Source organism: Mytilus edulis, chromosome 9 (genome assembly GCF_963676685.1).
Source record: "Mytilus edulis chromosome 9, xbMytEdul2.2, whole genome shotgun sequence".
Taxonomy (NCBI): domain Eukaryota; kingdom Metazoa; phylum Mollusca; class Bivalvia; order Mytilida; family Mytilidae; genus Mytilus; species Mytilus edulis.
Genome location: NC_092352.1, coordinates 78,592,315 through 78,615,211, shown reverse-complemented (window position 1 = coordinate 78,615,211; position 22,897 = coordinate 78,592,315). Strand labels below are relative to the sequence as shown.

Genomic DNA, 22,897 nt, shown 5'->3' with positions numbered 1-22,897 from the left:
CGGAGACTGTTCTTTGTCTGGAAAAAAGTTCAAATATTCAATTTTACTGAAACGACCATAAACCTCTATGTGGAGAATATGTGTTTTCCTTACCAAATATTATTTTCCCAACTTTAAAGGTGTAGTTTGTTTAAACTTTTAAAGTTGTCAATACTTAATACAATTTGAATTCACATTTTGATACTGATTACTGTGTATATATATATAATATAAATACTTATGATTAGATAATAAATTTGTTAACAAATATCATTGATAGAATTATATCTTAATTCAATATATATATATATATATACATATTAAATTTATTGAGAGACACCTTTATATCGGGGGCAAACATCAGCGGGGTATCAGTATTTGCGTCATTCAAACTATACATACAATAAATACAGTGTACGTAAATAAAATCATCAGTATAGCTTAAAAATGTCAATAAATTCGGAAAAGCATTTTTTTTAACATCCAATCTTTGACAATAATTATTTACAAAAATAAATAAAAGAAACCGTAATTTAATTGGAATGAAACCGTACATGTTCCAATTTAACACTCTACACCGTGAGCGGGTAATGCCTATAGGAAGTTGTTTAAAATGTTGATATAAAATTCTTTTCAACAAAACGTTCTTGTCACATGAGTTCAGTTTTTAAAATATATTTTTTAATTTACTGTATTTTTTTCAGTTATATTTAATGTGGTATTTTTAAACACTTTAAGGCGTATTGATATACTGTACATACTAATATATTAAGATTGGTATATTTGTGTTATCTTTTATACTTTTTCTTTAGAAAATGTTAAATAAAAACAAAATTGATAATTTCAAAAGTGAATAAATGTTTTCTACTTTTAATGATTTAGGGCAATGCATTTGAAGATTGTTGCTTCAAGTTTGCTGTACTTCTCATATGCAGTCAACAGTGTTTCGATATCATTTACCAATAATTCCCCCTGGACTGAGGGCAGTGTATTCAGGTCGGAGGGTAAATGTTCACTCAGCCTGGATAGGACGTATAATGCCAACGAATGGATTATTACAATCACTGTTGATAATCCGACAATGCAGATTGTGGTACGTTTATTAGCCTTAACATTGATACAATATACTATGATGTTTAAAATGTATAAATAGGTTTTAATCTAAACACTTTACAATATACTAAGATGTTTAAAATCATCTATAAATCGGTTTGAATTTAAAAACTTTACAATATGATAACATGTTTTAAATATCTAAATCTGTTTGAATCTAAACACTTTAATATATGTGAAGATGTTTAAAATGTCTAAATCGGTTTGAATCTAAACACTTTACTGTAACACTTTACAATAGCTAAGATGTTTAAAATATCTAAATCGGCTCGAGTCTTCACACTTTAAAATTTGCGAATAAATTTTAGAGACACTATCAAAGATCAACACCAAACTCCTTAAATAACAAAAAATCTATTACTGTATAGAAAAGCATTTACGATTTTGCTGAGTTGTAAAATGTCAAAGTTTTACACAGACACGTCCAAATGCATTTGAATAGAGAAATTTACACTTGAAAGAGAGAAATGTCAAGCATGTCAAATTCAGACTAAAATATATGTCAACTTGGACCTGCAAAATACCAGCTTGGTTCCAGAGGCGGATTAATGGGTTGGGGGTTTGGGGAGGGGATGGGGGCGGGGGTAGCTAACTTGTAGCTATAAGATGTAAAGTTATGAGTGAGAAATTAATATACAGCTAAATAATGGGAGTTCGATCATCATTCTTTTGTGCAGACTCAAAATGTCTAGTATGTAACACGTATGAAACCATGTACAAGCAACTATTGTCCGAATATATCGAGATCAATTTGATCATAAAAGTACTATAAATATATATCAGAAAAAGTTATTAAAGACTTATTTATTTGGGTATCTCTATTTGTTGCATCTTGTTTTGTACATATTTTCACAAAGCCTAAACCTGTAGCTATAGGCTAAAATTGAAAATGGAAATGGGGAATGTGTCAAAGAGACAACCAATGGGTCTTCAAAGAACCGAGAAACTCCCGTACCCGAAGACGTGCTTTAGCTGTCCTCTAAACGAAAATGTATACTAATTAAGTGACGATGGACGTCATACTTAACTCCGAAATATATACAAGAAACTAAAATTAAAAATCACACAAGACTAACAAAGGCCAGAGGATGTTGCCTTGGGACAGGCGCAAAAACATGATAAGTGAACCACAGTTTAACTGAAAAACACATGGTAAATCGATTTTAATGATACATATCTTTGTTTAATTTATGTACTTATTCTTTTCAACCTGTGATGTTTAAATTGATTGATTGATTTTGCTTCATTCCAGTGGAAAATATTTCGCCATTGCGTGCGGTATAGAGTTAACCTCCTTGGTTTTAGTTTTCAGGCAACCAGTTTGTGTTAAGTCTAATATGTTTGCCATTTTGTTAACGTACAGTAATAGTTACGGGCTGAAATCAATATTCTATTCATTATGCCTAAAAACTGTTTTTTAAAATGATATATCTAATCACCTTTGCAAACATGTTCTCTTTAAAACCCGTAAAAATATGTTTTATATGTATATAGGTTAACACAATGTTTCAAAAGAGTATGGTAAAGTATACTAATGAATTAGGAGCCCATAGGTCTTTTTTGATATTTGTGCCGTGAGTGATTCATAGTGCACCAACTCAATTATATTACCCCCCCCCCCCCCCCACCCCCCAATAATCATTACAGTTTTCAGCGAAATTGAAATAAAAGTAGCACAAAGTTGTTTCTTATTTGCTTTCTTGTGGAAAAATTGTTTAAATCAAGGAACCTGCATATGTCTAAAACAAAAAACCCTCGTTTTGCGTGAAAGATTGAATTGGAACAATTACCAGTATTAAAACAACTCTTAATTTCTAAACGACAACAGGCTGATTTATGTCTCTCACTTCGTGACGTGAATGGTACATTTTACTACTTAAATTTCAACTTTTTAGTGGTACATTGGAAACCTCAACCTAGAACAGACAGATTAATTGTTCGATTCTCATATTCGGAGGGGAAACAATTATTTCCTATTTTCAATGTGACTTAATCCATTTCTCTTGACCTCGTCGCCGTCTATTTAATTTTACACATCTTTCTCCTCTGATTTTTTTTCAGGTCTAGTTTAACATGGCCACAATCATCATTGGAAGTTTGAAACACAAATCTAATTAATCTAATTGCTAGCCAGCATAACCGCTACGAAAAGAGAACATTTACGTACGTTGTACATATGTTGTTTTGTTTTGTAGGCATGGGACTATTATATTACTGGACCAATAAATAATACCTACTATTTAGAGAATAAATATGCCAACACAGCAGGAACTAAATTACTAACATTTCAATTTGACACTTCAACATATCAACCATTGACAGGCTTTTGTATAAGCAATGCAGACCGTCTAAGTACAAGCCCTTCCGATTACAGCACCGTATCTCTGTATACGGAGCATGTAGAAGAAAATGATCATACATCGTCCACAATCTATGGAGGTTCAACAACTGATAATTTGTACTGTTTTGAGCCAAACATGGTTTGCAGTTGTATCAAACTTGTTAATATAACAGCTACAAGTTTAAACCAGTCTGTTGCAAATTTAAAGAGAGACTTACGGATTGACAAGAAGAATACTTTACTTGGTACGTATACTAGTCAACTATTTGAAATACTTCTAAAACACATTATCAAGAATAATATTATACTGTCGTACAATCACTGGGTTTTATGCAAATACCCAAGATTTAGAAGGTACACATACAGTTGCATACTTTCAATTCAAGGCAACTACAAGCAACTTATATGGAATAAAATTTGTTCGTTTCGGGAATCTCACAAGCGCGTACTTTACTGCACTGTCCACATGGTCCATACCGTTGGTGGATGAGATCTACCCAATTGTAGAGCACACATATTCAGGAGGTTAATATGTGGTATAAGGTATACTCGTTGGTATATTTAGTACATTGAGCTTGCTACAGACATGTATCAGTTATTCATTGAGATGAATAAACCAATAGTATTGAGATAACGTACCACACTACACTATTTATTATCTCACTCTCATTTAATTATGAAGCTTTTGTTATTAAACATATCGAGATATACAAAAGAAAGGATACATTTAAGTACATTCACAACGTATTTACAACTACGGTATAACCCTGTCTTACAGCAAGCATGGCTAGACTCACGTTAACAGCCACTTAAGGTGGTATATTACAGGGAGATAACTCTGTAAAAATCAGCTGAACGTTTTAATCATGTTCTATTGTAGAAAAATAGTATGCTTCTCAATGCTCAAAATTAGAGATTGTCTAACGGCTAATGATTTTTTTTTTATATATTTTATCAAAGGGTCTTAGAAATATTTGTAAAAAATTTATGAAAATTAACCTAGGCAAATTAATTATAGTAAGGTGATTTTGGCACCATCTTAATTATGCTCGTGTGCATTTCGATATTAGGAACATCCTTATTTACAACGTGTTCTACCTGAAAAATGAGCTACTAGGATAGTATGGTTTTAACCATGCATAACGAAACGGACAGGACGATGATATATAGATATTCCAATTGTCACATGGTTGTTGTTGGTACATGTAGGAAGCTGTCTCACCAGCGAAATCCAGACATCTCTGGTAGTTGAATAATTATATCATAATATTTTAGTTTACGTCAAAATATTACATGTAAGTTTTTTTTGTTTTTTTTAAATTTTCAGCGAGGAGCAAGAAGATAAGTGCTGCGGACAACAGACCCTCGGCAAAAGCGATCGGTGGCATTGGAGTACTGGTTCTTTGTATTTCGCTAGGTACCATCGTTCTTAGTGATGCTAAGACATTGTATAATTCTGTCAAGAGTATAAAATATGTCAGAAAGTATGGCAAGCGAAGGAAAAAACGTAACGATAACACAGAAAAAACTCAAATTAATCCAAGTGAAGATAAATATACCATATCTGATTCAGCTACTAACCTTATCAAAAATGAAAACATGTCGACAAGTGTGAAAAGTGTTCAAGTTTGATTTTATGAAAAAAAACCTTTACGATGTCATTAGCATCATTTACTGTGAAAACAAATATCACTCATAGGAAAATGTTGCAGACACTTGTTTCCAATTTCCTTTAAAAGTCAATTAAAATGGTTTAACTCAATGCTCTTCAACTTTGTATTTATTTGGCTTTTTAACTATTTTGATCTGAGCGTCACTGATGAGTCTTATGTAGACGAAACGCGCGTCTGGCGTATAAAATTATAATCCTGGTACTTTTGATAACTATTAACACTATACCGAATATATATTGGAGAATGAAGCATGTCCAGGTTAACATTTTAGAGTCAACGCAAGAATGCTTAAGTTTGACATTAACAATAAACCAACTGCAACCATTCAATTATTACGTATATCAACAATTTGAAACTGGATTCATCATTATGTAAACAAATGCGCTCTCATATTGGTATAGACATAAATAATTCGATGTATTTTGTTCTTGAAACTTTATACCATAATAATATTAAGATATCAAACATTGATAAGCAATTACGTTATGTCAGAAAGAAGTGACAGAAGTTTTATAGAAATCCAGTCAATTGTCAAACACTTGCTAATACATGATACCGATATTGTATGAATATGTCTTTGTTTTGTCATAGTAATATCACTTAGTCATGACAGGTACAATATGTGGAGCAGTACATAATTGCTTATCATGAAAGCTGAGATCATCTCCAGTTTTGGCAGATGTTCGTGTTGCTCATTCTTTAGTCTTATAAACAAAACAAAAAACATAACACATACATGTAATGAAATAAGTGTTATGTTCCTCGAACGATGGTATATTGATGTGTTGTACAGTGTTGGAGGGGTTAAATGAGAAGAGTAAATTCAAATTTAGAATCTGGTCTATTTTAATTTTTGTAGATTTGCAATATTTTTTCCTTTTTTTTTAAATTTTCCATTTGTTTTGTATTAAAAATGTGGGATATTTTTAAATTTTGACAAAGACATTTTTTTTTTATAAAAATGTTGGCATATTTCATGCATTCCCCCCTGTATGGACAAGGGTGGTAAAGTGTTATCAATACTCTTGTAATTATCAAATTCGATTTTAAGATATCTGCTTCATAAAGAATTAACAGTTTTTCCACGATGTTGCCAAAAAAAAATAACTGAAGAAGGCCAATGGCCGAAACGTCTGAACAATTGGTTAATTTATACAATTATAAAAGGTATGTTCCCTATTGGAATTTTGAAAACAAAGAAAAAAAAAAATTAAGTTGGAATAAAAAACAGTATATATAATGTACGACTATGATAAGATTAAACATTTGCTGTTTTAGATAAATCCAACTTTCACTGGGGTATATAGCTTTAACAATATATTCAATGAACGCTATAGCAATTAAGATATAAGTCGTCTAAATAGATTTTCAACATACATGTATGTTAAAACAGAATTAAAGCTTTGAAAAAAATGAAATTTCTTTTTATTTTCATATTTTTTTTTCTTCTGGTAAACAGATTTGCTATATTGATGTTTTTATAAGAAGAACAATAGCTTTCACTAGTAACCCGAATTTAACTTGATCGGACAAAAACGTGTTAACGCTATTTAAATGAGATTGATCGTTATTTGATAAAGATTGACAAAAATTAAAAATTATATTTAATTCATTTCAATTCATATTAATTCATTTTAACGCCAGTCAAATAGATTTCTCTGCAGTCGATCAATTGAAATCAAGTTAGTGGTTAGTTGCGTCAAACTAATAGGCCACGCCCCTGTTAAGCTATTTCAAACATGTATTCATGGATGAGACCCGGGCTTTTTACAGGTAAATCACTCAAGCAAAACGACCTCGATGTATCTATCGTAAGTGACGTGTGGTCCTTTGCAACTATTTACGAAACTTTATGTATTCCTGTATATTTACCGTTTCTCTTTTTTTCTGTTTACTATGTTGTACTCGTAAATCAAATGTAGACACGGAAAACTACACAGAAATTATTTATTGTGTACATAATTTAAATCGATGTGTCTTATATTTCCGGGAAGCAACATATATTCATTCTCTTGCTGTATATTGGTATTTGAAAAAGCTTGTAATGAAAAACCAGATACTGTTGAATAATAAAATTGACGAAGATCATGTCCAGTTCGGCAAAAAGAAATCAAATTAAAACTACGATGTCCAATTAAACAAACAGAATTTAGAAAAATAACACTTTTACGATTCTTCCAATCACGACAAAAATATCTATCTTTTTCTCCGATGAAAATCATTACTATTTATATTAGAACAAGTCAAAAGTTGCCGGAGCTTGATTTATGATGCATACGAAACTTTAATAAATAATTATCCGGTTTGCATTTTTCAAAATAACTATTATATCCGATAAAAATCGAAAAATAAATTATCGGTAAAAAATACCGATTTTTCTATGAGACAAAAATTATCCTTATTGGAGTCAAATTTGTAATAAAGGACAAACCATATCCTCATGTTTTTTTTATGCAGCACTAGTAAGCATAGTTCGTCTGTTGTCACTTCAAACCAAGCCATCATAAATACACCAGAGATTACTAAAATGAAAGTCTATTCGCTCATTGAGATTTTTTTGTAGGTATTAAGCTTCAATTCGACCATTGAATTTTTCAGAATTACGAAAAATATGCTATAATCCTTGACCTTCCCGAAGCTTATAATTCGTTCAGTCGATTGTATGAAAGTTTTTTTTATTTAAAGAAACCGGTCTTTTACTGCAAAAAAAAAGAAGATAAAAGCGATCTTTGTTTGAAGTAACGAATGTCATTCTTGAAAAAAAGAAAGTTTTCGTTTTTTAGGTCGTCCTGATGCAAACGTAAAAGTTGAAATAAAAATTACACTCCGAGATTACACTTAAGACATTTCGCTAGCACACATGGGACTAGATTTATTAATCGTTCATTTGCAAGTCAAAAATAATAATTACTAGTATGCAAAACTAATGATAAAACTTTCCAATTTAAAATTGAGAAAAATCCGACAGGAAACCAAAGTACAAAGGTACGGCATTTATTTAAAAACAATCTCCATCCAACTTCAAAATGTGAGGTAAATCGATTAGCTTACGCTAGCCAAAGCAGTAGTAACAAATTATCTGGGATCTTGTATCAGTTAATGTATAACTTACATAACTCAGGCCAATACTCATTTAAATGGTTATCTTCCGTGAAACAAATTTTAGATGATACAGGATTTTCTTTTGTCTGGAATGCACAGGGTGATATCAAAAGTTCGGATATTAAAAAAGAAATAAAACAGAGATTGGTTGACCAATTCGGACAGAGCCTTTCTGCTGATATGACAAACTCATCTAGAGGTGTGTTTTATGCTTCATACAAAACAATGTTTTGTTTAGAGCCATATTTACTCAATCTTTAAGTGGCAGATCGATACATCTACAGTAAATTTAGATGTTCAAACATCAAAATCCCTATAGAAGTTGGTCGGTGGAAAAATACACCAAGAGAAAATCGTATATGCTGTCACTGCGATTCAAATACCATTGGTGACGAATATCATTATTTTTTTGTATGTTCCAATAAACAAATTATGTCTTTAAGAGAAAGGTATATACCTACATATTACATAAAAAATCCTTCCCAATTGAAATTTATTGGTCTATTATCACACTGTAACGTGCCAGTGCTAACAAAAGTGTGCATGTTTCTAAGACATATTGAAAAAATATTTTCATAATTCATAGCATGTTACAATAATTTCTAACCACGTTGCAATTAAGAATTTTGCAAACAAATCAACCAAATATATTTCAGTTTTATTGTATGATATCAATTATTAATCTATTGTGCGACTTTCTTGTAAATGTATAAGTATGTATGTAATTTTTAATGTATAATTGTTATCCTCTTGTAGCACCATACGTGTGCCTAAGTTGTAATAAATTGTCTTGTCTTGTCTTGTCTTGTCAAGCAACCAACAGACAAAATAAATCTTGCCTCCCCGATGAAGACTATCTATAGACACGGAATAAAAAATAAGGAAATAATAGCATGTTAGATTGGTTACAAACACATTTATGCAAACATGAATCAGCTGTTTCTTTACTGAACTGGTCAGTGGTAATACAAAACCAGGGTTTCAAAAAGATGAAGAAAAAGAAAAAGACATTTAAACATGTAAAAATTTATTTAAAAGCAAATCAGATATAGTGTTTAACTGAAATTGAAAAAAAGAATCATAACAGTCTATAATATGTAAAAATTTATATCAGAAAGCTAACAGCAAAATGAAAGGAAAATATGTGTTGCTTAAGAACATTGACCTGGGCCGTAACAGCCTCATGTTTGAAATTTTAAAACAAAGTTGAAACAAAGGCTTGTCTTCATATCAAATTGTTTTCACGGCGAATGTCTTGCAAAAAGCAAACTCCCATTACTCCGGTGTCGCCCTTGCATAATTTTGCGTGATCCATGCATGTTTCTGAACTACTTGTCTTTTGTGCATTTACTTTCCTACTAAATGGCTATAGTATAAGTATTAATTTTCATTTGTAAATGTCTGGTTTCGCAATGATGCATGTCCACCAATATCCAGACATTGTGCGAAAAATATAGTTTAGAAGATATGATTCTATGCTGAATACAGAAAACATATAGTCGTTTCTTCATGAAGAATTGAACTCTAACATTACAGAATACCAAACTGGCTCTCCTTTTTGAGTATTTCCATCTGGTGTCTTACATTTAAGGGTTTAACTTGTATTAAGTCGTGTCAACTTACTGTCAAGACAGACGCCTTTATAGAAAATAATGGAATATGGAGTAAAAATCCACGGGACCTTATCGAACACAAAGTCAGAGCTTAACAAGAATACAAATTATCAATGGTCAGCGTTTTATTCCTGTTCATCTTTATAGTCGATAGAGAGTCTTCAACAATGAAAGAATCACTTGTTTACCAGAAGAACAAAACGACAATAGCAAGAAAGGATCTGAGAGTACTTAAGTTTCTGACAGCTAGTTCACACTGTTACGTTTGAAGTCTTCCTGTCCGTCATCCCGCAATCGTTATTTTTGAAGACCATAAGTGAATGAATAATTTGATTTTCTGTCTCAGGACCTGCGCATATATAAAATACTTGCACTGAACATTGAACCAAGTAAAATCAATACACATCGTTTCATATATAAAAATCAATCTACAGATGATAAAGTATTTCTTTGTTGGTTAGACTCCCTTTTTGGGGAGTTGAACACTGTGCGGGACAAATTTCTTCTCATGGGAAACTATATTTTCCCATGGGAATATTAGATTTTTATTTTATTTTTTTCAGAATTTGTAAAAGTGCTATGAAATATCGAAATGGATTGACAATCACTAGTAACCAATGACTGGAAAAATTTAACAGGCATTTCAATAAATTAAAAGTATTTCTATCACACTTTTACACTCAATAGTCTTTTTTTTTTTTTTTTTTTTATCGTTGAATGATTGATAGAAATTCTACCGTTCAGCGGCTGATTTTACAATTTGAATCTTTCACCTTTGTTTTCGGTCAATATCATCGTGCATTTCATGTAATATTGTTCGCTGAACTGTCAAGTATCTGAAACATTCCTTTTGAATTTCAGACTTTAATTTAAGAATTAAAATTATAATTCTGTTTTAATCTATATACATGGGGAATGACGAATCGTGTTTTAGATTGTTTTCTAATTATAACCTTATAATTTCGTAAATTTACATCATTATCATTATGAATGTACTTATTCTTTTTCGTCTACGTAACTCAATATGCGTGTTTTATTGCCACTAGAAAGATGTGCACTTACATTTTATGTTCAAATTTCCTAATCATGCTTATGCAATGTTGTAACTCGTCTACACAAGAATCTTTTATTTCAATTCATTTTTGGCAAACACCTTTTGAAGTCTTTTCTAGATCGTTTATAACCTCTCGGGTAATTATCAAAGAAAATCCAGAGTTTTGCATTTACAAGGACGCGTACGGATGATCTTTGTGATATATTCACTTGTACTTTACCCGTAGGCGGTCTTCGTGTACTGTCATTTATGGTTTAAAGGAATACGAATACTTTATTTCTCATAAAACTTCAATTGCTAGTTATCAAGAACATACATAAGCATAACTATAAGGTAAAATTATTACATGCATGTGTAAACGATACAATTAAATAAATTTGGAGGACTGACTTTCACATTTATAACTTTTACATAGTTTTTCTAATATTACAATATTTGATTAGTTTAACTGTTGAACAGCTTTAAAGATATAAGGGTTTGACTAACAGTAGTTCCTTAAACATTTCCTTCTTTTTCTATAGTTTAAATGTTTTACAATTCATAATGTAATGGTAGTCGTCATCAATGTTGTTTGTGACAAATTGATAAATCTTTTTGAAAATACGACAACATTATGTTTTATGCGATTCTACAATAAAAGCAAAGAATTCTTCTTGAAACTGGTCTTTGGGTTTTTGTTTAATACATTTTGACACCCATTTATCACAAACTGTGCAGACGGACGGATAACTAATATACGTCCTTGCTCTGCATTATAATTTAAAATAGTTGTAATTTGCAATTGTTTTAAATTTGTATTTTTTCCTCACTAGATAGGTGAAAGTATGTATAAAATTTAATGTAAATTGCGAAAATGCATTACGAGCATTAATCTATACTTTTAAGTTAGAATTTAGAGTCTCAACTTTTTTCAAAATCTCTGTAATATTACCCATGTATTATTTATGTTTATGTCAAAGGCGTTTGATTGGATAATAGTTAAAGGTAGGCGTGGTTTTTGGTAACTTTCCTCCAATCAACTGGCCTATTCGACAAACCTTTGTGCGCTGATGCGTGTAAACTGGGTATTGTAACGGTACGTGTCTAACATCAGAATCTATCGTGCGTGACCAATGTTTATTGTATATAATTTCTTGTCATGTGGTCAAATTATCTGAAAAAGTTCCAAAGGTTACAACTTTTTGAAAGATTTTTTTCGGCAGAAACCAATAGCACTATTTGACGAAGACGAAGACGAAATAAAGGATTAAATTTTAACGCCCAGTGACATATATTATAATGATGTCGAAACAGAACTTGAAATTGACAATAGATTTTCATAGAACCGTCGCTTTTCCAAAGAATTCACGCTTAGTTGCTATTTCACAACTTCGGGGGCCGTGTCAATGAAAGTATCCTAGGATATGTCCTAAGATAGGTCTTAGGACATTATGTAGGATGGTCTTAGGACGTGTCTGAGACATGTCTTAGAATGTAAAACAAAGCTGTCTTAGGACAGTCATAACTACGATGGTCCTAGGACCATCCTAACACATTTATTTAATTGAAAATATATGTAGAGATTTGTATGACATAGATTGAATTGTATTTTATAACCTATATACATAAAGAGAGGGAGGATGACTCTTATATAGAAAACAATTAACGCAAAATAAAAGTTTTTTTTACGGAACACTAATAAATACGTTATTAAATACTACAGAAGATATAAATGAATTTAATACGAAAACAAAAGTAAATGGTCACAAAACATTGTGATATTCGTGCTGTAATTATAGTACATAAACTAGTTTTATCCTTAGGTCCACTCGATTTCATTACATGTATCGAATCAGGGTTAGGTAAAAAAAGAAATAAACTTTTTCCCATATTTGAATTATTTAAAATATGTTGCTTATGATGGTAGTATTGTTTAGGCTTCAAAAAAGGCTGCACGAAATAATTTGATATAATACAATTAAATCTTTCACACACATTAAACAATATTTTTTTTAATTAATTTTATCTAATGATAGTTTAATATTGTATTAGTATTTTTAGTATTGAGTTTATGCCATATTTGTTGTTTTTATTACGTTTTAGGACGATGTAACCTTTATGACTATCCTAAGACACCTAATTTTATATCCTAAGTTTAGGACCAAATTTAGGACATATCTTATTTAAGGAGACTTTCGTTAACCCAACTTAGGACTAAGACGTGTCCTAAGACCATCCTAAGACATGTTTTTGTCCTAGGACAGCTCCGTTGACACAGCCCCGGGTTCGCATTATAGTTATACATGTACAAATAACTAACAATAAACAAAGTCTGATGATTTCTGCAACTGCTCTAGGACCTTTGAGTTGTAATATAAATCTGTGATTTTTCTATATTCGTACTTTCGACGAAGCAAAGCAAGTTCGATCTGGATCTGGGGCCGTGTCAACGAAGCTGTCCTAGGACTAAGACATGTCTTAGGATGGTCTTAGGACACGTCTTAGTCCTCAGTCGGGTTAACGAAAGTCTCCTAAACTAAGATATGTCCTAAACTTGGTCCTAAAGTTAGGATAGTCCTAAAAGTTACGATGTCCTAAAATGTAATAAAAACAACAAATATGGCATAAACTCAATACTAAAAATACTAATACAATATTAAACTATCATTAGATAAAATTAATAATAAAAAAATATTGTTTAATGTTTGTTAAAGATTTAATTGTATTATATTAAATTATTTCGTGCTGCCTTTTTTGAAGCCTAAACAATACTATCCTCATAAGCAACATATTTTAAATAATTCAAATATGGGAAAAAGTTTACTTCTCTTTTTACCTAATCCTGATTCGATACATGTAATGAAATCGAGGGGACCTAAGGACAAAACTAGTGTATGTACTAAAATTACAGCACGAATATCACAAAGTTTTGTGATCATTTACTTTTGTTTTCGTATTAAATTCTTTTATATCTTTTATCATATTTTATAACGTATTTATTAGTATTCCGTAAAAACTTTAAACTTTTATTTTGTGTAAATTGTTTTCTATATAAGAGTCATCCTCCCTCTCTTTACATATAAAATACAATTCATTCTATGTCATACAAATCTCTACATATATTTTCAATTAAATAAATGATTTAGGTTGGTCCTAGGACCATCGTAGTTAGGACAGTCCTAGGACAGCTTTGTTTTACATCCTAAGACATGTCTTAGACACGTCCTAAGACCATCCTAAATAATGTCCTAAGACCTATCTTAGGACATATCCTAGGATACTTTCATTGACACGACCACTGGACATTTATGCATTAAGCATTTACAATATTCAATAGTTGTACAATTTTTTTGTAGAACATGTAGAAAAATCCGTCTTTTCGGATAAAATCTTAATTTACGTACCATTGTAATATTGAGAATGGAAATGGGGAATGTGTCAAAGAGACAACAACCCGACCAAAGAAAAAAAACCAACACTGAGCAGAAGGTCACCAAAAGGTCTTCAATGTAGCGAGAAATTCCCGCACCCGGAGGCGTCCTTCAGCTGGCCCCTAAACAAATATATACTATATATATATATACAACTCGTCTAAACATCAACCCAACAATGTTAGATCTGTAAATTTGCTTTCGCAAATTTTTGGTTCTTCCCTCGCCGGGATTCGAACCCATGCTACTGTGATATCGTGACACCAAATCGCCTGCACTGCATCCGTCCCGCTAGACCACACGACCACCTGGGCTCTCAATAAAAGAGCTTTCGGTGGGCATGTGTTACCTTTCCACGTCAGTTTTAATCTAGCGGCGTACTACAGTACATGATATATAAGGCATGAAGATGTTATTGTTACAGATCAGCTAAATTATCTATAGTAAAGGATCCTACAAATTAATGTAAGATACAGTCACAGAAAATAATTATATTCATAAGTACGTCTGAGTCAGTGACAACCCTACAACAGATGTATCCATCGGATCGCCATCAATGATGGTGATACATGGCTATATATATATATATATATATATATATAGTCCAGTGATAATAAACGCCATACTAATTTCCAAATTGTACACAAGAAACCAAAATTAAAATAATACAAGACTAACAAAGGTCAGAGGCTCCTGACTTGTGACTGGCGCAAAAATGCGGCGGGGTTAAACATGTTTATGAGATATCACCCGCCCCCCCCCCCCTAATACCTCTAGCCAATGTACAAACGTGAATCCATAACAATACGCACATTAAGATTCAGTTCAAGAGAAGTCTGAGTCTGATGTCAGAAGATGCATATACGGACCCTGGATTTAAATCAGATATGATCTGGCGGTTTTTGTCTTTTTTTCAAAATACATATTTTTAATTGTGACTATCTTTAGTTCCGAATCTTTCTATCATTCTATATAATTGATTTAGTTTAAATGAAAATAAGGAACTTGGAATTAAAACACTGTTGAAGAGAAACTACATATTCGGGTTAAATTCACCTCAGTTTGTTAATTCAAGTTTGACATCTAACATCTTAATCCGTAATCCACATTTACCTGACGACCTTAAATTGTTTATTGTTTTTTTATCAATCGAATATCCTCACACAGGAGACTGAGACAAATATGTTATTTGTAATGGTATTTATCAAAACTAAAATGATTGAAAATATCTTTGTAGAATATGAATTTGCCTAATAAGCGAATAATTATAATACATAGATTTCAACATCTTCAATAGAGAGATTACTGATAGGATTTCCAAAATATATGTACATGTATATTGCGATTAGTGCTATATAGTATGTCAATGATATTGAATGCCGCTGAGTGTAAAATATTTGTCAGCTTAAAAAAATATTTTTGACACTGCTGGTTTTAATTTTCTGACTCAAGTATAAATTTAAGAAAAGTTTATAGTTTCTGAATATTTTTAGATTCAATATTTTATCATTATTATTGTAATGAATATTGTATTTTGGTATTCTCCCCCTTTTCAAGAATTTATATCATGTATATGTTTTTGTATGTATTTACAGTTATAGCAATAGTGTTATCATTTACTTCGCTCTTTTTTAAGGTGGGGTTAACAAGTTTCATCATTCATATATATGGTTGTCAGTTATAATTAGTCAGCCCACTGTTTTTAAAGGTTGTTCTTTGTTTCATAATTGTTATTTAACTATTAATGACAGACATATCCTGTTTTGTTGACCTAGATTGCAGAGCCCTACCAGGTGCCCTACCAGCCCTACCACTGGAGCTGTAGTGCCCTACCAGGTGCCCTACTTGCCCTACCAAGTTATGTGTCACTTTTTCATTGGTTAAGAGAGTTAATTGTTTTATGATTATTCAGGTTAATTGGGGGAGTATAAATAGGGGGTTAGGCATTATTTTAGGGTAGTGAGAAGACAAGAGTTTTGTAGTCTGCAGGGTGAATTTATTGTAATACCGTCCGTATACTATGCATTGTTAAATTGCGTATATTCCACATGCTTTTTTTTAATACAAGTTGAACTTATCATATACTTCGAGTTTCTTTTAGTTATACACTACTCAATGATCCATTTATGATTTATGTGACCAGGAACATTCTCAGGACAACACTACCTGAAACTTAACAATACTTGGAAAATTAACCTGAGAGAAAGCGGAGTACTACAGGAGTATTAGGAAATTGCCATCACTTTCATTCGTCGTCGTCAGGTTCGGGCATTCCTAGTTCTTCCTGTTACTCGACCGTCCTCTCCGTTTTTCGTCACATTGGTGGCAGCGGTGGGATTTTTATTGAGTGACTTTGATAACTTTAATGACATTCAGTTGTGATATTTTTCTCTTGGATTTATTGTCATGGAAACTCCAAGGATAATGCGGAGGTCATCTACTCGGGCTCCAAGGTCCGTCGGGGTAAGGCAAGATAACTGTAGATCTAGATTATTTTCACCTGCAGACTCGGGAGTTGAGGTTTCACCATTCCCCATGACTCCTCTGGACGAACACTCTGGGAAGAAAGCTGGCGACCCGAGTTTTCGGAAGTTTATGCATTCGTCACCCAGGAGCTACCAGAGTATGGAAGTTGTTGGTGCGGTCAATGGTTTGGAGACCAAATGTAGTTGGGGTTGGTTTTGGTCTGTATGGATTTGCTTTCTTGTTGTATGCAGTGGCTGTGTAATTTTTGTGTGGGTGTATTTCCCAGAGAATAAGGTAGTCCGAAGGTCCCAGGAATATGTAATGACTGGTCTTTTTATAATTATTGGACTCCTTGTTTCGACGGTAGGCATCAAGATTGTTTGGCGCTCTAGTAAGAACGGTGAACGCCATATGACTGACTTGATGTATGATGAGGATGGTATATTCCCGGATATAAATATGGATCAATGCGTTAGTGAAAACCGTGATCAACCATGCGATAGAGAAGATTGTACTATTGGTGCCTCGATTCCTTTATTAAGGCAGTCGAAGCCCTCACAAGGTGCAGATGGAGCTGAAATGGTGGGGAATGCGAACGATGTGGCAGAGCGTGAACGGTGTGTCCCTTCGCTGGTGTCACACCAGGATGCTTCGGCTCCATCTTATATGGCAGCTAGTATCCCACGTTCTGGATCATCACATCATACGGAATACCCTGTCCGTAGAACATTCTCCGGGGTCAACGAAGACGTCTGGAATGAATTTCTGCAGTATTTCGAGAACATCGCCGAGCTCAATTCTTGGGATCCTGAAAAATCAAGACGGGTACTCCTCAGCACTCTTAGAGGACAAGCCGAAACTTTTGCATACGGGTTGCCATTGGTATTTCAGCGAGATTATACGAGGTTGAGACAAAAGATGGAGGAAAGGTTTGGCCATACAGCCATGAAGGAGAAGTACATAGCCGAAGCTAAGATGAGAAGAAGGCGGGATAAAGAGTCTTTACGAGATTTTGGACAGGCGCTTGAAGATCTATGCAGGAGAGCTTACCCTGGGAATCCTGATATAGTTGAAGAAAATGCTGTGAAAGCTTTTCTGGACAAGTGCGGTCAGTCTGAAGACTTTCGCCTGGCAGTTAAAAGGACAAGGCCTAAAAATTTGCAAGAAGCAGTTATAAATGCAATGCAAGAGGAATGTTTAAGAGTAGGAGAAAAGGATTTAGTTAAAGATAAGCCTGTTAATAGGCCTATATATGAAGTGAGACATAGAGATAATATGATGATAGATGCCGGTGAACCTCCAAGGGCGGGTTCTACTGGGCAAACAAATGATTATGAATATAATAGAGGCGCCAGCCGAGGAAGATATAATTGGAATAATAATGGTAGAGGGTTCCGAGGGAGACCCTTTAATCGAGGTTTTATGAGAGGTAGGGGAGGTGCCCCACAGTTTGGTAGAAGTCAAACAGACCATGGAGGCGGACAGCAAGAGCCGGCATCATTGTCCGTTGGAGCCGAGCCGAGTCCGTTAAACTAGATGTGACCGATACTGAGGGCCAAGTATCGGTTACCCAAAGGAGGCCTAATAAAGAAGTTGATGTAAAAGTAAAGAGAAGATGGAGGAAGAGGAGAAAGGTGAAGTTTAAAGAAGATTCAGAGGTTATTGTAAAAGAAACGAGTAGCAGTGACGGTCATGTAGTTGATACGCCCAGGGAACCTGAAACTCCTATTGATAGTCCTTCCCCGAAAGTTAAAGTAAGAGGAATTGCTAATATGGTTGTGAAAGGACAGATCGAGGGCACGACAGTCGAATGGAAAATAGATACTGGTGCCATGAGTACCTTCATCACCAATGAAACGTTTGACTTAATACTGGACAAACCCATGTTAAGTCCAGTTGACAGTCATTTTGTAGCCGCTAACGGACAGCCGCTGCGGTGTCTTGGCAAAGCGGAGATGATGATCACGTTTGGTGAGAATGTTTTCGAACATGAGGTTATTGTTGGAGGAGTGAGAAACAACTTAATAGGAGAGGATTTCATCTCGACTTATCGTTGTACCTGGGACCATGACGAGTCCAGTTTTGTTATTAAAGGTAAGAGAATACCTTTGGAAGGGTCAAAAGAGACCAAATCTAGGAGGGTTATAGCGTTGGAGACAGTTATGGTACCACCGAGACATGAAGCTATAATCAAGTCGGGATTAACGAACAAGGCTAAATATCGTAGTGCATCCAGCTCCTTGGGTATTTTGACGCCCGAGCGCCCTTTTCTGGAGCGGCTTGGGCTGGCGTTGGCAGAAACGTTATTTGATTCAGCGGATGGAGTGGTGTATACCCGAGTGTATAACCCTGGCTCTTCAGATGTTATTGTATATAGGCATACACACCTGGCATTGTTTACGCCCGTGTGTCGAGTCGGGCCGGTTATAGATATGAATGAAATGTCGAACATTTGTGAGGTTGAAGTGGACGCTACAAGGAGCACAGGCAATATACCTGAGCACCTGCGTCCAATGTTTGAGATTGGTTGTAGGAATTTAGATGAAAAACAAGCGGAATTGTTTAAGAATTTTCTAGACGCCCATCAGGAATGTTTTGCCCAACCGGGTGAGGTTGGTCGAACCAATATGGGCACTCACAAGATAAAACTTAGAGACGATAAGCCCATTAGAGAACCACCTAGGAGGATTCCAATGTACAAGAGGCAGGCATTGGAGGACGAAGTTAGGAAGTTAGAACAGAAAGGTCTTATTGAAAAATCCGAAAGCCCGTGGTCATCACAAGCTGTGATGGTACAGAAGAAAGATGGATGTTGGCGGATGTGCGTGGATTACCGAAAATTTAATGAAAAGACCATAAAGGACGCCTATCCCCTAACACGGATAGACGAAAATTTAGATACTCTAGGAGGGGCTGAGTGGTTTTCCTCACTAGATCTGGACATGGCCTACCATCAAGTGCCAATGGTAGAGGAAGATAAACAGAAGACTGCTTTTGCTACCCCTAGAGGAGGGCTGTACCAGTTTACGACTATGCCGTTTGGACTTTGTAATGCGGCTAGTACTTTTGAAAGAATTATAGAAAAGACCTTGTTTGGGTTACAGTGGCGGGTTGCTGTACTCTATCTCGATGATATAGTAGTATTTGGCAAATCGTTCCAAGAACACCTTTTGAATCTTCAGAAAGTTTTTGGTCGACTTACAGAAGCAGGTCTGAAGTTAAAGCCGAAGAAGTGTCATATGTTGCAAAAAGAAATATCCTTTTTGGGGCATATTGTGTCCACTGAAGGGGTTAAAACCGACCCAGCTAAAGTTGTTGCAGTTAAGAATATGAAACGACCTGCAACAGTGACACAAGTTCGTAGTTTTCTTGGTTTAGCTTCCTATTATAGGAAATATGTGAAGGACTTTTCGAAAATTGCAAAGCCTCTGTTTGACCTTACAAAGAAAAACCAGAAATTTGCTTGGAACAAAGATGCAGAAGCTGCTTTCCTAGAACTGAAAAGTAGGTTAATTTCGGCACCTATATTGGGATTTCCGCAGGCTGACGGGTCCGAGTTTATACTGGATACTGATGCCAGCGCATATGCCATTGGAGCCGTTTTATCCCAAATTCAGGACGGGAAAGAGAGAGTTATTGCGTACGGTAGTAGGTGTTTGGATAAGCCGGAACGCAATTATTGCGTGACAAGAAGAGAAATGCTAGCTGTTGTTTATTTTACTAAGTATTTTAAACATTATCTTTAGGACGTCCGTTCCGTATAAGAACTGATCATGGGTCTCTGACGTGGCTTCAGAATTTTCGAAAGCCCGATGGTCAGATACATCGATGGATTCAGCAACTGAGCCAATTTCACATGAAAATTGAGCACAGGCCAGGAGTGCGCCATGGGAACGCAGATGCGATGTCGCGGCTAGTAACTGATAATGGGGAATTTTGTAAACAATGCGAGATGCCTTGGGGTTATGGCTACGAGGGTCCGATCGAAACAGAAATTAAATATATGAAGGAGGGCGATGAGAAAAGCATAGACGTAGTTTCTGAAAACTCAGATAGTCATGATGACCATACGAGACCAAGATTTGACTGTGTAGGAAATAACGATACAGATGTAGTAGTCAATCCTGATTCAGGAGAATCGCCTTTAGTTAGGAGGGGACGAAAGAGCAACAGACCAAAAATTGCCCAGCAAAAGCCGATGCCAAATATAGATCTGAGGTTAGAGACAGTAAGAGCCCGACAAGAAGCTGATATTATTTTAGGGAAAATTTTGAACTTTAAGTTAGATAAAATTGAAAAGCCCGCCTGGGAAGAAATTTGCGGTTATGGTTTGAATTTAAAATTTTGGTTAGCCAAATGGGAGCTTTTGGAAATTAAAAATAATGTATTGTGTTTGAAGTGGGTTGAAATGGCCCAACAGGCCCGATGGAAGATTTGCGTACCCGAGTCATTAGTAGATCCTATTCTCTGGTATTTACACGATGCTCGAACAGGTGCCCATTTAGGAATAAAGAAAACTTATGAAAAGGCGAAGCTATCTCCCTTCTACTGGCGAGATATGCAGGGAACCATTAAGTTATATATACAGCAGTGCGAAATATGCGGAGAACGCAAAAGCCCGATGGCAAAGAAACGTCATCAGATGAAGTCGTATGTAGTTGGTGCCCCATTTGAACGGATAGCGAGTGACATTGCTGGACCTTTTCCTACATCGATTAATAAGAATAAGTACAGTTTGGTAGTAGGGGATTATTTTTCGAAATTAACAGAAATTTATGCCATGCCTGATATGCGAGCAGAAACCGTTGCTGAATTTTATTTAGGGCATGGGTAAAGAGATATGGTTGCCCGGTGGAAATTCACTCTGACCAAAGCCGACAATATGAGAGTGCTATTTTTAGAGAGTTATGTCAATTATTAGAAATAAATAAAACTAGAACGACACCCCTCCATCCAAGATCTGATGGCATGATTGAAAGAATGAATAGGACCGTCAATGATATACTTTCGAAGTATATTAAGAAACACCAAAAAGATTGGGATGAACATTTAGACTATATTGTTATGGCTTATAATGCAACGCCCCACGAAAGCACTGGTATTACACCTCATCGCATGATATATGGTCGGGAGATGTCGTTTCCATTAAATTTAATGACTGAAACTGTCTCGGATGACAATGAGGAAGAAAACTTTATTTCGGAGTATGTTAATAAACTTGAACAAAAATTAAGGGAAGCACATGAATTAGCCCGTAATAATTTAAAGTCTGCTGCTGAGAGGCAGAAAAATATTTTTGATGCTAAAGTTCGACCAGTCGTCTATAATGTCGGGGACTACGTGTGGAGAAACCAAAAGAAAAATGTTCCCGGGATTAAGCTCAAAATTGCTCGTCATTGGACTGGACCTTGGGTAATAACTGAAAAACTTAGTGACATCACGTTTAAAGTAAAGTGTGCTAGGAATTCTCCAGAAGTAACTGTTCATGGAGATATTTTAAAACCGTATTTGGGATCTAAAAAAATGGATTGGTTTAATCAATCAAATGCCCGTCCTGATATGCCCGATGTGCCCGAGCAACACCCTGTTGAATTCCCGGATTTAGCCAAGTTTACAGGTGACTTCGATGATGAAAATAGTTTTGTGAGTGAAAATCTACCAGGAATTATTGGAGAAAAAGAAATATACCCCCCTGAAATAATACCAGTTTCGGCAAATGAAAGTGAAAATCATCCTGATACATGCCCGACTAATTTGGGAATCCCGGAATCAGGTACCCGACCAGCCCGACCAAGCGCGCGAATTAGAAATCACATGACCATTTCCGCATCAACAAATACAAGAACAAGAATCATTAACAAGCCTAAGAGATTTTTGGACATTTCTACCTTATACAAAATGCCAGAAGTGGTTTGCTCTTACTGTGACTTAAAATATGCCAGCAGGAGAAATTTAAAAAGACATATTAACGCCGTACATAATAGCAATGTAAGGTATGTCGGTTGCAATGAGACAAATTGCGACCGAATATTTTTCCGGAGGGAGTACCTGTTGATTCATCTACAGAGTACTCACAAGAGAACAATAGAAGAAGCAAGGGGTATGTCCCGAGATGCTTACTTGGGTTACACCCTTAGAGAAAACAT

General features: G+C 34.7%; 1 protein-coding gene across 1 annotated transcript; it reads left to right on the top strand.

Moving 5' to 3' along the window:
- Nucleotides 1-862: 862 nt before the first annotated feature.
- LOC139489125 (uncharacterized) lies at nucleotides 863-5,079 on the top strand. The gene is made up of 3 exons (XM_071275254.1): nucleotides 863-1,072; nucleotides 3,288-3,678; nucleotides 4,761-5,079. The coding sequence occupies exons 1-3, from the start codon at nucleotides 866-868 to the stop codon at nucleotides 5,063-5,065; spliced, it is 903 nt and encodes a 300-aa protein (XP_071131355.1). The 5' UTR covers nucleotides 863-865; the 3' UTR covers nucleotides 5,066-5,079.
- The last annotated feature ends 17,818 nt before the right edge of the window (nucleotides 5,080-22,897 follow it).